The sequence below is a fragment of the Haemorhous mexicanus genome, chromosome 1, assembly GCF_027477595.1.
Source record: "Haemorhous mexicanus isolate bHaeMex1 chromosome 1, bHaeMex1.pri, whole genome shotgun sequence".
NCBI lineage: Eukaryota > Metazoa > Chordata > Aves > Passeriformes > Fringillidae > Haemorhous > Haemorhous mexicanus.
Window position 1 is genome coordinate 108,128,162 of NC_082341.1, and position 20,650 is coordinate 108,148,811.

A 20,650-nucleotide genomic window follows, 5' to 3' on the forward strand; every position below is an offset into this window, starting at 1 on the left:
ATATCTGGATATTATATCCTTGTAATTTTAACATTACTATGCAGCTACAATTTTTGTTCGAATTTTTTTTTTAATAATCCAGGATATCAAGCCTTGAGGTGATGGTAGAACAAACAGGAAAGGACAAAGCAATACCATAACGAAAAATAGTTTCCGGGAGTTTTATAAGGGCAACAATTTTAATATTAATTTCAAAGGTGAGCTTGTGATCTTATTGGTGACTCCCATTTAAGATATCATGAGTGATAAACATAAAAACAGGCGTGTTGCTTTGAGCAGTGGTCTAAACTCACACAGCTGACTGCGTTCACCAGAATCAAAACATGTACTGACAGGAGCTGGTGTGTTCAGAGCTATCCTCAGGGAAAAGTGGATGAAACCTCCAGAGGTACTGCTGATTTCTGAAGCCATGAAGCAAATGAACAGTTAATAGGTTTTTGTTTGCTATGTAAGTGAAATGTAGCTGCCAGTGTACAAGTTACAATCGTGCTGGCAGGTGTTTAATTGCTTATGCATATTTGAACCCCAGTTGCTTCATTAGACAAGTTTTACTTCACCACTGAGACTGCTGAGTAAATAGCAAGGGTCCCCAGAAGCCATCAAAAATTTGAATAGCTGCCAAGGGTAACCCACCAATTTCCAAAAAATAAAGGAGTAAATGTTAGTCTTGACATGAGGCTGCAGGAGAAAGGCTGGCAACAGATACAACTTTATGTTACAGGTTAGTTACAAAACTGTGCACCACTGCATTTGGTTTCTTCCTTTCCTCTCAATCGTACTGTATACAGCATTAAAAGTCTGGTGTTATGGTCAGAAACTGCTAATGACTGTCTGTGCATTGTCAGCAGGAAAGGGTTCCTGTCTGGCAGAAACTTTGGTGAGCTACTTGCAAATTGCATAAAAATTAAGAACAAAGGCATGCATGGGGACACTTACAGGAGAGTCACTGGTGCCAAAGATATCTCGCACATCCCGGACTGTGTGCTTGTTCTTCTTCCTCAGGGTCTGAGTGTAGGTGTTGTACCTCTTCTGTACAGCAGCAGCTTGAGTTCTGGTCAGAGTGGACAGCAGGGCTTGGCCATCCTCCTCTTCAGCTCCTGAGATCAACGTGGATAAACCTACGTCTTGCAGCCATTCCGCCTCCAGCTCCCCTTCTGTGGAGGAAGAGAGCATGTTAATAAGCCTGGCAAGGAATAGAGAGAAGGCTGAAGGAAAAGAGTTGGCACGATGGGACTACCACAGCCTTTACCTTGAGAATACTCCAATTCCAACCTTAGGCCACAAGTGCAAGTTAAGTTAGGTTTATAAACATATTGTCCTCGAAAAACTTTCAGTTCATCAATGTCTGCACAAGAGAGGCTTATGAGGAGAACAGAGGAGTCTTTTCATCAGCATATGCGTGTGAAGAAGGCAGCAGAGTAACCAGCCTGACAAAGCAAGGTCCCTAAAATTAACGCCAAATTCATAAGCATAAATCTCCTCAGTTCCCATTTATGCCACGCTCACCATTTGTAGCATGGTGTACTGGAGAAAGCCATTTGGCTGTTGGAAATAAAATTGGTATTCCAATTCAAATAAACAGAAATACTGGAGGTGTGTATACAACAGAATAATGGATTTGCACTCTACTGGTGCAATTCCAGACTCCAGAGGGTTGGCTGGTAGCTGGTGAAGAAGGCACACTGAGAGAAGGGTGATGTCCACCTAGTCCAACTGCTTGTTTTGAACAAGATGATTAAGAACCAGGGCTGCTCACTGAAGAACAAAGGTCAGGAAGGGGTAAGTGTCTAAGAGGTCATGTAAAGGAGGAAGATGCAGAAATAGCCATCCTGGCATTCCAGGTATTACCCTAACTTCTAATTATTAAAGACTCACTAGCACTGTACACCCCAGTGTTTTTTGGGATCTCAATTATAATACCTTCTTAAATCTGTTCAGTATCTGCTTCCCAGCTGGTTCAATACTGCAATTGCTTCCATTGTGAGGGTATGCACTGTGGAAAGAACTGTATTCTATCCTGGCTCTGTTGGACATGGCAGAAACTTCTGGCATCTTTTCACAAAGCCACACCTGCAGTACCCTCACTACCAAAACCTGTCCATGTGCAGACAATATAGGTTTTCAGCTTGCTAGCTGTTACCTGAAATGAATATGCCCTGTCATTATCTGACTGTGAGAAAGTCCCAATCTACCTTCTCTGAATCTTTCAGTAATTTTAAACTTTGCTGTCACTGCTTTTTGTTTTGTGTTCTTTCTAAAATAAAAGACATAGTCTTTTAAAAGTCATAGTCTTTTAAAATCTCTATTTATGAAGGAGATGCTGAGAACCTTCATTTCAGTTTTGTGAGCAATCCTAGCTCAGCAGTGAGCTGCCTGACACAGGACAGTAATTTCGTTCCAGCCCTGACTGAAGAAGAGGTACTACAAATAAACATGTCAAGCAGGAAATGGATTAATTTGCAGCATGTTCTATAAAACAACTCGTCAATGCACTTATTGTTCTTGTCCCAGCACCAGTCTTAATGGCAGGTTGGTATTTCCACACTTCCTTTTATTGCCTCTTCTTGACATCAGAATGCAGGCTGATTGATGGACACCAGTTTGCTGCACTTTGGCAGTTACATACACAAAAGAGAAAATTACAGGACTGGCTGCAGGGACAAGCAAAAGCATCTTATGCATGTGCCATCACTGACTTCATTGTTAACTGCCCTGCCTCTTCACAAAGCACTACAAAAATAGCTGCTTCTAAACCTCCTGCTCTGTGTTAGCCAGGGGTGGGACCAGCACTGTATCCCGTGAAATAGCTTGTCTCTGCTCTTATCCGTTCTGTATCCACAGACAGGATGAAGACTGTTCCTCTTCCTTCTCTGTAAGCCTTGAACCAGAGATTCTTCGGCCATTTTCACTCTTCTTTCTAAGAAGGTCTCTTCTCTTTCTCGTGCGCCACTGTTGGAGCCACATCTGTCCATGTTTCAGCTTTTAAATAACATTAACTTTTGCTTTTCTCCTGACATATTCTTTCCAAGAATTGAGCTTGTAATCAAATTTACTATGAAAAATAGCAGGGCAGACATTAAATTCGGCCTGCTTGCAAGTCACCCTGTGACTTGTTTTCTCTGGCTTTTCCCTTTTCCTGTTCCAACCACACACAAACAATAGACTAACCCATAACAACAGCAATCAGAGGAGTAAAAGTATTAAAGAGAATAAATTATTGCATTAAAAAATGCTCAAAATTTTATGACACACTGGTATTAAATTAAGGTTAACACCCCACCCCCATGTTGTTTAAGAAAGCCTTATTTTTACAGTGTTAGCTACTAATACAGCATAGCCCTGATACTGTGTTTGATTCTGCTCCACCAGAAGAAAAATAATTGAGAGTAGGTCTCTTTTTCTCAAAGAGTTTGCTAGGAAAGAGATGTGTCTTGCTTTGAATCTCAGATAAAACCTGTGACAGCCCAGAGATATAACCTTAAATAACTCACAGCATTCAAGCCTTGTAACAAAAGTTGTAAAGCAATTCTGCACAGCATGGGCATCTTAAATACACTGTGACTTTCTCCTCCCTATATTTTCATCCCTTGTGTCACTTGTCATGATCTTCTGTTCTTTTTTGGCTATATTTGCTAACATCAGCAGAAAAAGTATGCTGTTGTCTGCCCTTTGCACATGATGTCTGGCAAATCACATTGAGGTTTTGACAGTCATGCCTGCCTGGCTTCTATCACCCTTTGGCCTCCTTCTTAAGGATCTTCATCTCCTCCTCTCAAAGACATCTGAAATGAATATTTGCTTTTATTTTGCCCTGAGGGTTTCCACATTGATTTTTAGTGTTTTGATCACTGGCAAAGAGTATTATCCTATTAGGACCTTAATAGATCTCACTATTATTCCCAAGATTTATAATCCCAGACTGAATATATTCCTGATATTAATAACTAGGGCAAGCACTGCCTGATTGTGTGTGGGTGTATGCAATACATATATATGCACTAAGACAACAGTATGAAGGTAAATGAAGTGTGGAGATGTATTGTATTTTGACTTGCAGTCTCATTTTTAATTCAGGGCAAAGGGGGAAAAATCAATGTGATTTGATGAGGTGTACTCAGACACGGTAACATGGGACTGCAGCAGAGTTCGGGCAGTTGAGAAGATTTACTTCAGCAGTGATGAAACTGATGGAAAAGCTTCTGGAAAGTAAGCTCCAGTATTGCCTTGTCTTACTAAGTTATCCAGCTTGGCAGCTCATGGATTTGTGTCATTCTCCTGACTGTGCAGACGAGTCAGGGACACCTGTTAGTTCATACTGACAATAGCATGCAGGAGGCCCCAAGAGGCTCACAATCTCCTTATGGAGTCTCCAAGCTAAAGAGTATGACCAGACAAGAGTTTTCCCAATAAGAAACAGAGGAATGCAGAACAGTGGATTTAGGCTGACTGATCATAACCCTCACAGCAGACCAAGATTTCTGGTGGCCTTTCCTTTTGCTTCCAGGAGAGCCCAGCTGGAAACTAGTGAATGGGAGGTGTTTCCCATGGAAACAGCATGTGGTTGGAGCTAGATACCTCTGCATGGGTTACTTACCATGACTGGTTGCGTATGTGATTGCTTAATAAAGGAGTACTTTCCACCATTCTTCCTGGTAGCAGAATTAATGACATCCCATTGCACGTCAAGGTAGGAAAAGTACATCATCACTCGTGTTAATAATTGTATGGAAAGAACATGCCATCTTTTCAAAATCTATCCCTACATCAGTAGTTACCCGACCAGGGGCCAGGAGCCACAGAAGGGTAGCGGCAGTTATCAGCAGGTCACGACCTCAGGAGAAATTTGGTTTCATTGTATAGTAACACCTGGTATTTCGCGTTACGCAATCTAATACATTTGCAACGGGGGTCCTAACTAGAAAAAAAAATGAAAACCCCTGTTCTAGATGTTATCAAATCATCTAACACAAAGGTGCATTGCAACAAGCTATCACATACTGCAAGTTTTTCCAAATACAGTGCCTAACGAGAGGGCAAAACATTAAGATAATAGAATGAGGCACTAATACCTTCAGGATACGTTGTAAAAGTGATGAATGAATTTGGTCAAGTGGGGCGCCTGAACGATGTAGGCATCCCTACATTCTGACTTATCTCTAAACTCTCCTTGAATGAGATCTTAATTGGGCAATGTCAGAGAAACAGGCAGATATCAAATTCCTGATAGCAGAATACTACATCTAACCAAAAACTGCCTCAAGACTTTAATAATTTCTGAATCATATCCTATCAAAAGCCAGAAAGTTTAAAATTATAGCATACTTAATTAACATTTTGCTACTTTAAATGTTCTGGTTTAATCTATTTAATGCTGGAAACTTAGTTTTCATTGAGTGCCTCTCTTTTCTGAATTACACTGTCTGTCCTCCCAAAGCACAAATAAAATCAATGCAACAAAACTCACTTCAGAAGTTAATTACTAGGTCCAGTGCATAAACCAGACAATTACTGTTTCTTGCCAGTTTTTAACTGATGTTCATAAGAGGAGCTGCAATGATCATAGACCCAGACTAGTGCTTCTGCTCAGACTGAGTGACACAAGGAAGGAGATCAGGGCATGACTCTTTAGAGAGGAGCAAAGCCAGGGAATGAGGAATGAGCGGTGTTCATGTGCTCACCATCAGCAGGTTTGAACTCCAAGAGCATTGCTTCTTCAGATCCACCTTCTCTGCTCTCCTTGATGCTCTCCACTTCACACCAGAAGTCCTCCATGGAAGTGCTGTCCGTGGAGGCCTGAGAATTGGAGCGACAGAAGGCAGGAGGTACCGACTCGTTGGAAAGCATCCTGTTAATTCTTCGACAACGAGAGAGAGACTTTCTGAAAAGAGAAAGCCATACAAACAAAATCATCTTTCTATCACGTTAACTTGCACCATGCAAATGGAGCAGGCAACCAGTGCTTGACCTGTGGCTGTACCAGGAAGTGGGGAACAAGATCTCAGAGGCCAAGTACAGTTCTGGTAATTGTCATGATCTCCGTTGCTCACAACAGTAATGGCTGGACATGCACTTTGCATCTGATAATTTATCTCTTTAATGTCCTTCAGTACTTCCCAGTCTAGAGGGAACTCAGGAAACGCAATTTCTATTTATAATACTGGTATCCATCTAAAGAGACACTGGAAAACTATTTTCACTTCTTTTTGCCTCAGTTTCTCTTTCTATCCCTTCCTGTTTTGCTTATTGGCTGAAATGCCTCAGTGAAAACTTCACTGGGGAAAAATAATGAGAATTGGGAACACTGAAATATTTCACAAACTCATCTTCACTCCAAAAAAGAAAAAAAAATTGAAAGATTTTAATTTGGAAAAATAATTACTTTTTATTTGAAAACACTTCAAAAAAGATTTGAGATTTTTCCTTAAGTTAAAATAATTTCAAACAAAATTTGACTTTGAATTAAAGTAGTATATTCTATGTCAAACAAAGGTTTTGATCACAGGTTCAAAAAAATTATGATTCACCAAAAATCAAGTTTCAAGTTAAGATTCAATACCAGGTTTGAATTAAAACAAAGTTTCCGCCTCACTCTTTTGTTCTTGTCCTTTCCCCACTGTAAGTACTTGCAGCTGAAGAGAGTTATACAAATTCATTCAAAATCTCATATAACACCCACCATGAAAATCGTCTGACTTTGTTCTTTTGCATTATTATGGCTGCAATACTGTAAACAGCTTTTGTATGTGTAATTGCAGTAGACAGAGTAATCAGCAGTAATAACCACAACAATATTTGTACAAAGGAGTTAGGAGGTAACACAATTTTGGCAGAGGTCTAGACCATAGGAATTAATGGAAAATTCTGACATAAGGTCTTCTGACCTTCACTTATCAGAATTAATTCAAATGCAGTTTCCCTTTCTCTTCCTCTTCTGTATGGCATGATCCTGCCAAAACACTTTTGTTTAAAACCACAGGCATCACTTTTACTCCACTAGAAAAAAAAGATATTTCCTCTTCAGTGTTTCCCTCCTTATCAAAGCCTTCCTAATGGATGTATAAACAATGTATTATTTCATAAAGCTGACTGAGCATGCTTCTCCCTCATTATGCTGCTGCCTCTGCTTCATCCTTCCCTGCCAGTGAAGGGCTGGATGCTTCCCTGGGGCTTGCAGGGCCTCCCCACTTTATCTGGGCAAGTCTTTCTGGGCTAGATCTGAGTCTCGGTCTGGGGAGCTGTGGTGGAAACAACAGAGCACAACAAACCCAGCTTCGGACATGATCAGGCTTTAGAAAAGGCAAAGCTCAGGCCTTTGTATTTTTTTTTGAACACTCATAGGTGTAATACGGATGATTCATCTGCCAAATCAGCCCTTGTGCTCTTGGAAGCAAAGCTGGGAAGCAAAGCTTGGTGGGTGACAACATTGCAGCAGGAGAGAACATGCTGTGTGGTGGTAGAGACATGTTCTCTGGGAAGAGAAGTGCTGTCTTCAGTGCTTCTCTCCGCTTCTCCCCACATAGTTTGTTTGCTTTAAAACATTGTGCTGAAACTGTTATTGTTTTAATTAGAACAAGCCACAGTTGCCAAATGCGAGAGGAATTTGTGACACAAGTGTGGTTAAAATACTTTTGTTGTAGCTCTCCCTCTGGGGAGATGTGAGTTTCAGTTGGCTTTTGTTGCCAAAGCCTCACATGGTTGGGGTACCTGATAAATTATAATCACTGGAATTATGCATCTGGACACGTCGGCCTTTGGGGTTTTTGTATGGATTTCCCTTTCTTTTGTGGAATCATCTATGTCACATCCTCACATTAGCAAGTAAGAAAAATGCAAGGATCACTGGACTTAAATGTGATGAGTTAATACTGTACCAAGCATCCCTGAGTGGAGGTTTTAACCAGCAGAAGCAGAACTCCTGAGAAGCAGCCAGAAAACCCCATCTCTTCAGCTGGCAGCGAGGTGGGATAGGGCAAACAGCACCCACCAACCCAGTGGTTGTTGCTGTGAAAACCTGAGCTCTTTTGTTTAAAAGGTGATAGTGAACACAAATAAAGAAAAAGGCAAAGCTGTCTGGAACTCCAGTGGTGTTTGGGGCCTCCGTTCACTGGATATTGTGCAAGCAGAGGAGATGCCAAGGGCTGTCTGTCCTCCTGCCACAGCTTGTCCCTCACCAGCCTCCTCTTCAGCTTGGTGCCTGAGACCCCAACACTGCTGCTCACTGAGAAATTCATGTCCCTGCTTAATATAAACCTTTGTGGAAATTCAGTCTCTACACATGCTATACAGCACAGCCCAGAGATCCCGAGCCAGCAACTGCAGGAAGGAATGCTCTCACCATTCTGGAACCAAACACGAGCTGGGACGAGAAGAGGGCATCCCTGATAGCATCACTGGCTCCCAACATTTACTCATGGTCAGGGAATTTAAACATTTCCTGCCCTCCCAGTGTGAATCCTGACCACAACCTTGGTGCTCTTCAGGCACCACACCACACTGATCCTTGGGCTTTGACTCCACCAGCACTTCAGCTGGCTCGGACCAAGGCTTTTTTATTTCACCATATTAGGAAGAAAGAGGCTTAGTGGGTTGCTGCTTTTCTCCCCACAGTGAGTGTGCTTATTTTGTAATATTACCATACCAGAAAGCTAACTGATTAAATAGACCATGTAAAACAGCAACAACTGCTGTGGCAACCAGCTCTGCCAAACATGTCTAAGGTTCCTGTGTAATTAATGTGCATTTACAGTTCACAATATTACAAGTATGGAGCTTATTTGGAAAATCAGCTGAACAAAGTTCCTGAGAACTTCGTATTTGAGGCTTGTTATCTCAACCCAGATTAAATCAAGCTGTGTAAAATTCCAGTAACAAGAAAGGTTAGGCAGAGGCGCTTTATCCTTACAGGTAAACATCTGAAGCTTGCTTCCAGGTGGTCTGGTACAAACCTTCTCCAATTATTCTGAGTCTGCCTAATTAAAACTCATGTGTTTGAAAGACTTCCAGCTGCTGTTTTGACCCATATACCTGTGACTTTTGTCCTGGAGGAAGTGGTCTTGCCTTTACGTGATAATGGCAGTTGTCTCCCATTTCCTCCAGCCAAAGCTGCTCAAAACAGATTCAGGAAAAAAAAATCCTACAGAGGAAGCAAAGCATATTCTCCACTGCTTTTAATTAATTCTTGAAGGACACTGTAAGAGCACTGACTCAGCAATCTGCCTGTCTCAGAAATAGCTAAAGAAGCCCAGGTTGCCTGTTACCTGGGAACCCTTGCAGCAGACAACCTCTGTTCTGACACCTTTTTCACCCTCAAGTCTTTATTCTCAGTGTCTCAAGAGAAGTTCAGAACAATAAAAAGTTTTCACTAAGCTGATTCTGCTGCTCCTACAGAAAAGTTGTAAACCAGTCCTGTTAAGCAAGCAGCAATCACAAAGTTCATGCCAAGTTTCTTTTGTTCCCTCACACACATAGGCAGTAGTGAGCTAATCTGAAATGCTGATTAAATTAAACACAGGAGGGATCTCAGATCCTGGCTTTCTCCATGGAAAAAGTTGGGAAAGGAGTATGAACCTAAAAGCACTGAGGGAAAATTATAGCAACTCCACTGAATGAGCCGAAATGTTTTTCAGGATGGAATAAAATAAAAAAGAAAAGCCACATAAAACACTGAGAAAGAAAAGAAAAAGAAGGGAAAAGTATATAAGAAATAATGTTATCAAAGAACTGGTCAATTACTGGATATTTGCAGAAGAAAGAGTTAAAGAGTGTCGGGAAAGAGAAATATGATATAATTTAGAAAGCTTTCCATGGAAAAACTATTGCATGGAAGGAGGGTATTTCCATGGGGCACTTGAAAAGCTAATTCAGCTGTGTTTGACTTTGGTTTTGGCCTGGTGTATATCTATAACACTGATGAAATGCATCAGCTAAGCAGGCCTCCTGACCCTCTATTTTATCTTGCATATGTACTGCACTAGTGTGTTCAGGGTCTGCTACCACCCATCGATTTCAGGATAGCCAAGCCAGATCCAATAAGCTGTTCTCACCCTATCCTCAAAGTAAAGGTTTGTGAAACCACATGAAGAGCTGGCTCAGTGACACTTAATGATTGCTCACAGGCTCAGTAATGATAAAGCCAGGCTTGTATTTTGAGTTTAATTAAGTAATGGATGGTGAAGAATCCATAAAACAAATGGGAGCAATAAAGCCATCTTGTAGTTAAAAACAGCAATTGATTGGTGTTTACACAGAGGGAGAGGACATCTTATTCTTGTGGGCTGTCATCCTTAATTTCTTTCAGTGGGTCCGGAGCCTGCTTCACCACAATTAGGCACATTTATGAGAATGGGAAAGGTGAAGGAATCAAATTGTCCTGGTCATTGTAGGATGAAGATCCACCTTTTCACACTGCATAATTATATCAGGATAACCACCTGCTCAGCTTTTCCCATATGTAAAAAAGGGGATAGTAGCTTGCATTGACAGGGAAAAAACATTTATTCCTGTTATTAAGAACTGTTCAGAATTTTTAGCAGTCATGTACCAATATCTCTCCTTCTTCTAAATAAAATGTATACAAATTCCAGGCAAAGGAAGAGACCAGCAATGGGAAATAGTATTTTTGTGCACAGTTCACTCTTGACCCAAATCTCTCCTTTTCTGGTTCCTTCCTGGTGACCTTGTTCCTGCACTCTTTATGGTCTGCTTATTTCCTTCTCCCCATGCTTCATGGCTTCTGATCACAGTGAAGGGTATATATCAGACAACATCCCCCCAACTCCATCTACACACTTCTGTTTCTGATTATCTTGCAGATGTTAGGCAAGTCCTAGACAGTGGATGCTAAAGCTTCCTTTTCCTCTCTCTAGCATCTGGTATAGCAAATATTTAAATAGCATGGTCACTCTTGCTGTCAGGCTGCCCTGTTTTGTAAAAGAGTATTTGAGAGAGAGGCAAAGGAAGGTTTTATTTCATAATTAATTTTCTTATCCTGTGGCCCAGCAGAATGCCAAAAACACGTGAATCTCATCACTCTTTGTTAACAAAGATGGGTTTGAAAATAAGCTATGACCTTACTGTATTGGTTAGATTTCAAAACATAAGAATTCTCTATTTTGCCCATCTTTGTAGTCTACAAAAGATTCTTCAAAATATGTTTCTGTCAACTTGAATTTTACTCCAAATTCCACACCTGGGGTGTTTCAACCCTGGATATATGCACAGACTGAGGAACAAAATACTGGAGAGCAGCACCACAAAACAGGGTCCTGGGGGTCCTGTTGATGGCAAGCTGAACATGGGTCAGCAGTGTCCTGGCAGCCAGGAGGGCCAGCCCTGTCCTGGAGGCATCAGGCACAGCATGGCCAGCCCAGCAAAGGAGGGCATTGTCCTGTCCTGCTCTGCTCTTCACTGGGGCAGCCTCACCTCAAGTGTTGGGCGCAGCTTTGGGTGCCACAGTGTAATATATAAAGCTATTAGAGATCATACAAAGGAAGTCTACGAAGATGGTGAACTGTCTACCAGGGAAAGCTGTACGAGAAGTGACTGAGATCACTTGGGTTTTTTCAGCCTGGAAAAGATGAGACTGAAGGGAGACTTCACAGCAGTCCACAGCTTCCTCATGAGGGGAAGAACTGGGGCAGGCACTGATCTCCTCTCTGGTGACCAGCAGTGGGACATGAGGGAATGGCATGAAGCTGTGTCAACTGAGGTCTGAGTTGGATATTAGGTGAAGATTTTTTCAAGCACAGAATGGTTGGGCATTGGAAGGGGCTCCCCAGGGAAGTGGTCATAGCACCAGCCTGACAGAGTTCCATAAGAGTTTGGACAATGTCCTCAGGCACATGGTGTGACTCTTGGGGCTGTCATGCACAGGGCTAGAGGCTGGGCTTTGATGATCCTTGTGGTCCCTTCCAACCCAGGATGTTCTATGCTTCTATGGTTTTTAGGACCAAAAGGGGTTGTTTACTGAATCTTAACATTTAAAGACTTAGAAAAGATCCGTAATATTTACAGGAATTAAAAGCTTTGTTTATTTAATTATATTTTGTCTGCAATTCATCAAGGTAGTAACAGAAGTTAGGAGATTGAGTTGCACAATCTGCATGGCAGTGTTACCTGCCAACATTTAAAAATGCATTTCACCTTGGGTTCTTCAGCTGTCTCTTAAGCAACATGCTTGTAAGTGGCAGGGAAGTTCCCTGCTGTAACAAAGGCCACATTGTGGCCCCCCTTCAGCCAAGCATGGAGATTGCAGAAGAATCTCTCTCTGTTTGTGAGTTCCAGTGTGAGGGCTCTCACAATCAAACCCTTTGAGCTTGGGGAGTTCAGGGAATATACTCTCTAGGTATTGCCTGCTGGCAACAGTGACCTTTGGGGACATAACCCAGACCTCTCCTCCACTCTGGCAATCACATCACTTCAGCGCTGGCCCGATGCAACAGAGACAGTGCACTACATGGCTGCAATGTGTCTGTCAAAATCTGAAAGGGACTCTATTTCATCTTCTTTCTCCTAACAAAGCTGTTGCTAAAGGGCAGAAGGGGTTCCCAAAGGATTAACAAGAGTATGTTCTGTTAACCATTTTTTTTCAAGTTAATTGGAAAGAATTCTTTTCATATACATTAAGAGGAAGCAGTATAAGCCAGTTTTCAGTGTGGATGACTTAAGAACATGAACAGATCACGGCAGAATATGTCACATGTAATTTTCAGTGGATATGGGCAAGATAAGAAACATCTGGACACGACCTATAGGAGGCAAAAGCTGGACATGAGCAGCTGTTTCAAACATCTTAAACATTTCCAACACATATTTATTGTTAGAAGTGACCAATTCTTTTGTTGTGTTCTTAGGCAATGCACTGCTTGCCTAAGACCTATTTATTTCCTATGAAAAACAAATCCATGTATCTAGGGTAGGGCAAAGAAACATAGGCATGTGGGCCATGTACTGTGGACTTAGAAAGCCCTGTGCTTCCAGAAGACGTTTGCTCCATTGTGCCTTTACAGTACAAATGACTTGTGTCTGAGCACTGAACCCACGGGATGTCACGCTTCATCAGTCAGAGCCGATGGAAGGCTCTGGGAGCACCAGGCTCACTGCACATGCACTGTACAATTTATCCACTTCTCTTGAGTAGATGACTCCATAAATTCCATCTGCCACTCACCCAGAGAGATTCTAGTCAGCGGAGCACTCCGAAATCCAAGGCAAACCCTTTAGATTCCACCTGGACTGACCCTGAAAATAGGTTGTGTGGCAGCCCTGCGTTTACTACTAGTCCTTGACATGAATTACTCAGTGAAGGCACACAAATAGCATGAGGCAGAAGTGTTTTGTTCGGCAGTTTAGGGCAAGCAGTGTGTTAACTAAAGCAGCAAGCAAAGATGGTTAAGAGACATATGAAGAAGGAGGAGAGCAGGAAGAACAAATATATTAGATTCGGTCCAAACACTGGTACTGCCCAAAGTGTGATGCTGTTCACTGCATGCACTCAGTCCCTCCTCAGAGAGCTATCTGTAGCAGTGAGGAAAAACTCACAAAAGGCAGTAGAAAAGCTGTCATGCTTTTTTTGCTTCCTACTGCTCTGGTAGTGTCACTTCTAAGGTAACCAAGAGCCCTGTAAACACTCCCTGGGTACAGCACGGTCTCATGTCAGCTGGAGTACATCAGGCCACTGTGCATCCTTCTGTGTGCAACTACAAGTACCAAGGAGTTACAAGGAGGAGGAAAGTAATGTGCAGACTGATCCAGAATATTTTTTCACAATAAAATTGATTAGCCTCTGCCAGCAACTCACATTTAGCCAGATTCATTATTTATAGCACAATAGGATAATTAAAACTGCAGGAAATGCACAGGTTCAAGAGCTCCAGTGGACCCAAATCATCCAGCAAGCAAAGAAGCAAACCAAGTAAAATCCACGTGAGATGTAAACTTGACAATATTAGAAGAGTTCTAGCTCTAGAACCACAAATTAGAGTTTTAAAATAAAAATTAAAATACTCAGCAGACACAGTGAAGCACTGAAACATAAGGAATCAAGTCTTCTAAATCTTTCAATACATCTTCTAATATTGCCTGCATTTATGATGAAAATGTGAAAGAATATACATTTTTATTTTTATATCATTCTAGAGGAGCTATCCTTTCAACCAGAATGATTATTATCATTAAGAAACTCAGAGTATTTGTATGACTTTCTGAAACACTTCAAAAAGACAAAGTCAGTCATTTTGGTTGACTTAAGGTAACAGCATAAGGAACTGGACTATATTGTCTACTGGAAGGTATCTCATGAAACTGCATATATTGCAAGTGTAAGCACTTTAAGGTCCTGATATAAGCAATGAAGGGAGGCAGACACATCTAGAGAGTGAATATGTAAACAGGAGCTTAAAGTCATGCCATATGCGTTTGAAGTTTTCTTTGTGCTTGGTTTTAAGTGAAGTCCAGCCATTACTTTCTTCCTTCCTATAATTAATGAATGCTTTTAAGTAAATGTCACCACTCCACCCATTACACTTTTTTCAAAGGCTTCAGGACCTAAGCAAACAAGCATTACTTGAGTTATTGGTTTTTCCTTTAGATGTTTTTAACGTATATTGAAGGCCATGGCTGAGCTACAACATATGAATAAGTAAACTCTAATGTATTCATTTACATTTTCCTCCTGAATGGTATTCACGACAAAATGTTTTGAACGTTGGGCTTAATAGTATTCACAGGACTGGACTGAAGTAGTGTAAAGTAGCCCACCAAACTTTTAAAGCTAAGCAAAACACTACCTTTAAAGTTATTTTATTGAAAAAAAAAAGCATATTCACTGAAGATATTCTTGAATCTTTTGACAGAGTGATGAATAACTTCACATTGTCATGAAAATCCTGAATCAGATTCTCAGATTGCAACAAACTGTTGCAACCCCATTGCCTTAATTCATCCCTTATGTTCAAATTCAGAACATCCTTCTTCGTGGTACTGTTAATGTTGAAGTTATTACAAATCACAAAAACTTCCTGAGCAAACGTACACCATTTAAGTTTTTCTTGGCAGTTCTAGGTTGGCTGTCTGGCAATTCTGGACTCTCAGCTTGCATTTTCTGTGCTGTATTGTACTTTGAGCTATACTGAATCAATCAGAAGGAATGAAAAATTTGCTGGAAATTTCTGTAGCCAAACAAAAATCAAGATATGGGCTTAATTTTATTTTCTGCCACTCAAGTACCTTGGTAAAGATTTTATGAGTTACTTTGGAAAGTGTTCCACACTTGTTGAATAGTCTGTTTTATGTTAATGAGAGAGCTTAAAAAGCAGTGTAGATAAAGAATGTGCAATGAATAAAGAAATATAGATGGAGAATATATCAGAGCACTAGCTTTCTATTTATACCTGAACTAAAATGGTTATATATCAGCTGGAAACTGATAGAAAACACATCAAGGTGGAGACTCCTGTCAATGACCTGAGCAGTCTGTGACTTTATTGTTGATGACCTGAGGCAATGTGAGGCCTCATCTCTAATTCTGTCCCCTTTTCCATCCCTCTGTCTGCAGATGTCCCAGAACCCTGCTTCTTTCCCTTCCCTTTCCATTTTCCATCAAGTGCTGCTGGGTGGAGTGAGAGGCTCTGTGCAGCAAGAGGCTGAGTGCAGCAAGCAGAGAAACTGAGAAGGGCTCTCTGTGCAGGGGGGAGGTGACACCAATGCCAAAACACGCAGGGCATGGGATGGGCACTGCAGCGGGGGGATGTATTCCCACATTTCTCCAACAGCATTTGACTGTCATAGCTCCTTACCAGCAGAAGTCACACACCAGCCCCTCTTTTCACTCAGTTCCAAATATTTGTAAAAAGCTTCATCAAAGCAACGAGGGCTCTTTACATTCTACAAAAATTAATGACTAAAAAATCCCAAACAGCCAGGCAATATTAACAGAAGTAAATCCTCTTGTCTCTGTTGAACCAATGGATGTTTTTACTAATGTGGTGCAAATTTCAACTTCAAGCTTTAAGAAGAAAATTGTATCAGAAAAGGCTTTTGACCCACATTTTGTGGAGAACACTGAAGGTTGCATTTCTTGTTAATTCACTCATCTTCTTTTAGTTAAAATTTTAGACTGTTTTACTCATTTTAAAATTAAATTTCAGTATATTATTTGATAATCTCTCCTATTCAGGACATTAGTAATTATACAAACATAACTGTGTAAACATAAATCTAATTTTAAATCAAAAGCTGGTAGAAGAGTCCTATTGGAGACTGGTCTAGAGAGTTTTCATTTAAAATGTAGGTACAAAACTATGCTGGCAAGAACCTCTTGAGTTGACAGATAAGTCTAGTAGCATTGCCAGTACTATGAAAGGTCATGGTGAGGTGGTGGCAAATGGCATCTTAGGAAATGACAGAAAAGAGCTGAAAATGAGCAGAGGTTAAAATTTCATGGAGACAACATGGGAACACCAAGTAAGTCCTCACAGACCTCTAAAGAGCAAAAATTCCCAGATTAAGAGGACCACAAAATCAAATTTAGTTTGTTATATTGTCAGGTCTGCAATGGAGGAATGAAGTAGTCTAGAGAAAAAAAAACAATGCATTTTCTTATACTTTGGCTATACAGTTCCAATCAGTGGAGTATAAAAGGTTTTCTGTAATCTTAAAGTGATTTCTAGGCTTATGCTGAAGAGATGGAAAGAACATCTTCATGAGAGTTGTCAAGGCAATACCCTCTAGGTCTTCAGTGGTAGTTTTCTAGTTGTGTCCAAATGTTTGTACTACATGTCTGTGAAAAACATGACTGACACCTCTGATTCATTTGACTGCTTTCTATGTAAGCAGTCAAATGAATCAGAGGTGCTTCCAAACCACTAGGACTCCAGTGAGAGCAAGAAATGTTACACTAAGACACATTTCTTCACGATATCCCTTAAAAAGGCAAATACCAGAACAAGAAAAATCACCTTTTAAATGGGAAAACTAATACATGTTGTTTTCAATACAACAGCTTTCCAGTTTCCTTCAACTACCATTTTGTTCTCCTGCTTATATGTTTTTTGAGGTTTGTCTCAAATATTTCATCCATGAGGACTCTGAGGAAAGCTACAGCATGCCAGGTATTTCCAAGCTAGGTTTTCAAATAGACTGCAGCTCCTGAAGCTTTTAGGCACACCTAAGGGACAGGATATAGCTTCACACCGCAGCACCTGAAGCTCTTAGGGCTACAGAGGCTATTAATATTTACAAAATATGGTGCCTCAGTGATGTGAGTAATTCGGAATCTAACAAGCAGCCCTGTTGAAGTCAGCCGAGTGACTCCTGTGAGTAAGGTTTGAATTTTTAAACTTTCTTTAGTATTGATACTGGGGGAGTAAGGTGTAGCTCTTGGAAATCTCACAGAAAAAAAAAAAGCTCTTGTTGAGAGGAAGACTTCAACACACAGAAGACATAGAGGCATGGTACCTTAGTTTGAAGTAACACAGGCACAAAATACCCATTCATGTTCTCCTGGGAAGTAGAAAACTTGGATGGCCCAGAACTGCACTAGAATTTTCTCAGCATCCTTTGTAGACATCATGTATTACAAGAAGGGATTACTCTTGGTTATTTTGACATTTACTGTTTTGTACTGGCTTTTTGTAAGCTGTTTGGGGCATGCACCAGGTTGTGCTGAGACAATGGAACAGAGGACTTTAGAGAATTGTCTCTTTAAGCTGAGTACTTCCCTGCCAGTCACAGTCCAGAGTCTGAACCCAGATATCAAATCACCATGCAGTAGATAACAGCAGAATTTGGTAATTATCAAAGCACCTCAACCACTCCCTGTAGCACTTCATTAATTACATAGGTAAGAGCTAATTCATCATATCCCACTCCAAAGACATCAATTAAAAATTATGGAGGCAGGTGAAATGAGATCTCCAAAATGACACAGATGTTTTGTTACAGAAGAGGGTTAAAAATACAAGTGCTAGTTTGTGACTTAGAGCTATAGGATACTGTGAGTAAAAGGGCTGCTTCTGTAAGTCCTACAGAGCTTGGCTGAAGTTTCTATCCGAGCTTTGCAATCCTGTACATATTCTTGTCAAGATAACCACTTAAAAGTAATTAATATTGCTATGCAAACATAGTAAATCATGTCTGGAAGCTCACATACTGCTGTCAAAGGAGTACGACTAAGCTGTTGCTGTGGCCTCTGTCATTGAGGGTTCATGCTCCTCTTCCCACACCTGCCTAGATAAGAGAGCCATGATCCACGATAGGAGGTGAAGATTCATCGGGCATTCATCCATCTTTTAATGACTGTGTTAGATCTTTCACTGAGCAGGCACTTTATGAATGTTGTGAAACTGTAATGCTATCCTTCCCATAAGGACACCAAATTACTTATCCATGCTTTTGATATAATGCATCTTGGCTGAACTGCTGCAGCTCTCTCTCTCTCTGGATGATTTCCAGTCCAGGGCTATATTTACGTCAGTTACAATTGATTCAAAATGCTTCCACAGGATCTTGAACAGGCTAACACATCTTTGTGAGTTTAATCCAAACCAGATGACTTACGGCTTTCCAGTAAAACAGGGAATAATCGCGCTCGTACCTCTAGTTCTTTGGTTTGAGTTGGTAGCCCGGGCTGATATTCAACCTCTGCTTGGACCAGAACATGTTTTGGACTTTCAGGTGACTACAGATTATGCTTCCAAAAAGGGAATAAGGCAGGCCATCACCCAACTCCTATTTTCAGGAAAGACTGACGGATTCCAGAGCACAAACCCTATGGACTTACAGGAAAGTAAATGCTCCTGCTCTCAAAGTCAGTTTTGACTTACACCTTTAAGTCACAGGAGAACTTTTGAAAATTTGCCTTTAACTTGACTGTATATTATTACACTCTTTGTCCTTGGAGTTCTTTTTTCTGTGGGCATTAATCTTGCCCAGTTTTCTGGGACTTTGACCATCTAAATTCAAGCCTTATCTTTTAAATTTGTCTTTGATTAACACAGCTGTTATTTATTCTTTTGCTTGGCAGGATTTTCTGCAAGACTGCCATAAAGTCAGTCTGTTTGTATTGTATTCTACTGTTAATCTCCTTTCCTTTATGACATACATTCACAGTATCCTAAGGGGAAGATTACTAAACATTTATATGGATTTGTACTCACAAATAAATAAATGTAGGAATATATAACAAAGATAGCAACAAAGGCAGGGAACATTTTAGTAATCTCCATAAAGCCATTGTGAAAAAGTCTAGATAACACATAAAATGGAACGTTTTATACAACATGAAGCAGAGGATCAACATTAATCAGTTGCTTAATGAAAGCATAAATCAAAATAAGAAAACTACTTCTTCAAAGAAGTTGGAATCATTTGGGTGGGAGAAAGAGCCGTCAAATTAGGAGACTGCTGTATCATTATGATAACTTACACACTGCTCACCACCTAAGGTTTTCAGAAATAATTTTATATTTTTCTTTTCCAAAAGTATTTAAAGATACTTTCTAGTAAGAATTAATTAGAAGAGTTGAAGAAAAATACAATAATGTTAGAGTTGCTAGGTTAATTTTCATCAGAATTTGATCACCATCTTAAAACCTCAACAGTGGAGAATTTTTAGCTGTCTAGAAACATCTACATTTAGGTACTTCACAGAGACTTTTTGAATTAGGAATCACTTTGCAATTTTCCTGTAAAGCCCTGCCTTAAAAAGCCCTAATATCTAAGAGTGAGCTGCCTTTTCATGGTATATACATGATCAGTGGGAGCAAACATAGGAAAACCCAGTGATGGGCGATCCTTCAGATTTCTTCAACTGGTATGAGAAATGGGTCACAAAATCAGAAAAAGGAGTTTGGATTACCACTTATGCCAGTAAACTCTATCTCCCATGATGACAGAACACTGCTGGGACTTGGAAACTCTACTGGTGCTAGGAGTATAATTCTCCAGTAGAAATTTCTCAAGAATCCCACAGATTAGACTAACTTTTCCAAACAAATCAATCAAGAATCTAAGGAGCAGAAGTCAAATCTCCAGGGATATTAGCTGCCTGGATTTCTTTTCAGTGAGACTTCATATTTGACAAGGGAGCAAGAAAATACTTGCTCTTTCATCCTGATCAAAGTCAATTAAAATCAATTATGTACTCATCATCTTGACCGTGGTCATCATTTTGTGCTGCTCTATGGCATCTGACGCAATTTCAGACTTTCCTTTGACCCCAGCACAGGCCTCATGCTGCCCCTATGTAGGAAATAACAGGGTAAGAAATCCTTGAAAAATTTTCCCCAAGGCAAGGAGTATTATTTCTGCTGATGGTCACGACCCCGGCTCATGATATTTTGCTGCAGGGGGACTTTGGAACCATAAAGGTTGTGCTGGCCAGTTCAGTATGTGAGAAAATTGTCCCAGAGCAAGAACAGCTAAAAGAAACTCTTCAAGCACTGCTGATGTTTACTCTGGAGGTGCAGAGCTGTGAGTGTCATGCCAACCAGCCAGTAGGAGAGAAATCCCCTGGAATCCTTGTGGAACAGAGGAGAGAGCCTGTTTTTGAGTGTTGGATGGATGGTCTATTGTTTCCATTTATTTAGACTACATAAACAAGATTCCAGTTTCCTTAAAACTATGTGGACAAGTCCTAGTTTCCAAGTCTCTT

The 20,650-nt window shown here is 40.6% G+C and overlaps 1 protein-coding gene across 2 annotated transcripts in view; it reads right to left on the reverse strand.

Annotated features, from left to right (window-relative positions):
* The window catches only part of ARHGAP28 (Rho GTPase activating protein 28), a 76,633-nt gene that overhangs the window by 29,435 nt on the left and 26,548 nt on the right, over positions 1-20,650 (reverse strand). For both annotated transcript variants that reach the window (XM_059858438.1, XM_059858448.1), the window contains exons 2-3: positions 5,679-5,878; positions 937-1,154 (exon numbers count right to left, since the gene is read on the reverse strand). In XM_059858438.1, coding sequence (XP_059714421.1) covers positions 937-1,154; positions 5,679-5,878 — 418 coding nt within the window. The remainder of the gene's footprint in view (positions 1-936; positions 1,155-5,678; positions 5,879-20,650) is intronic.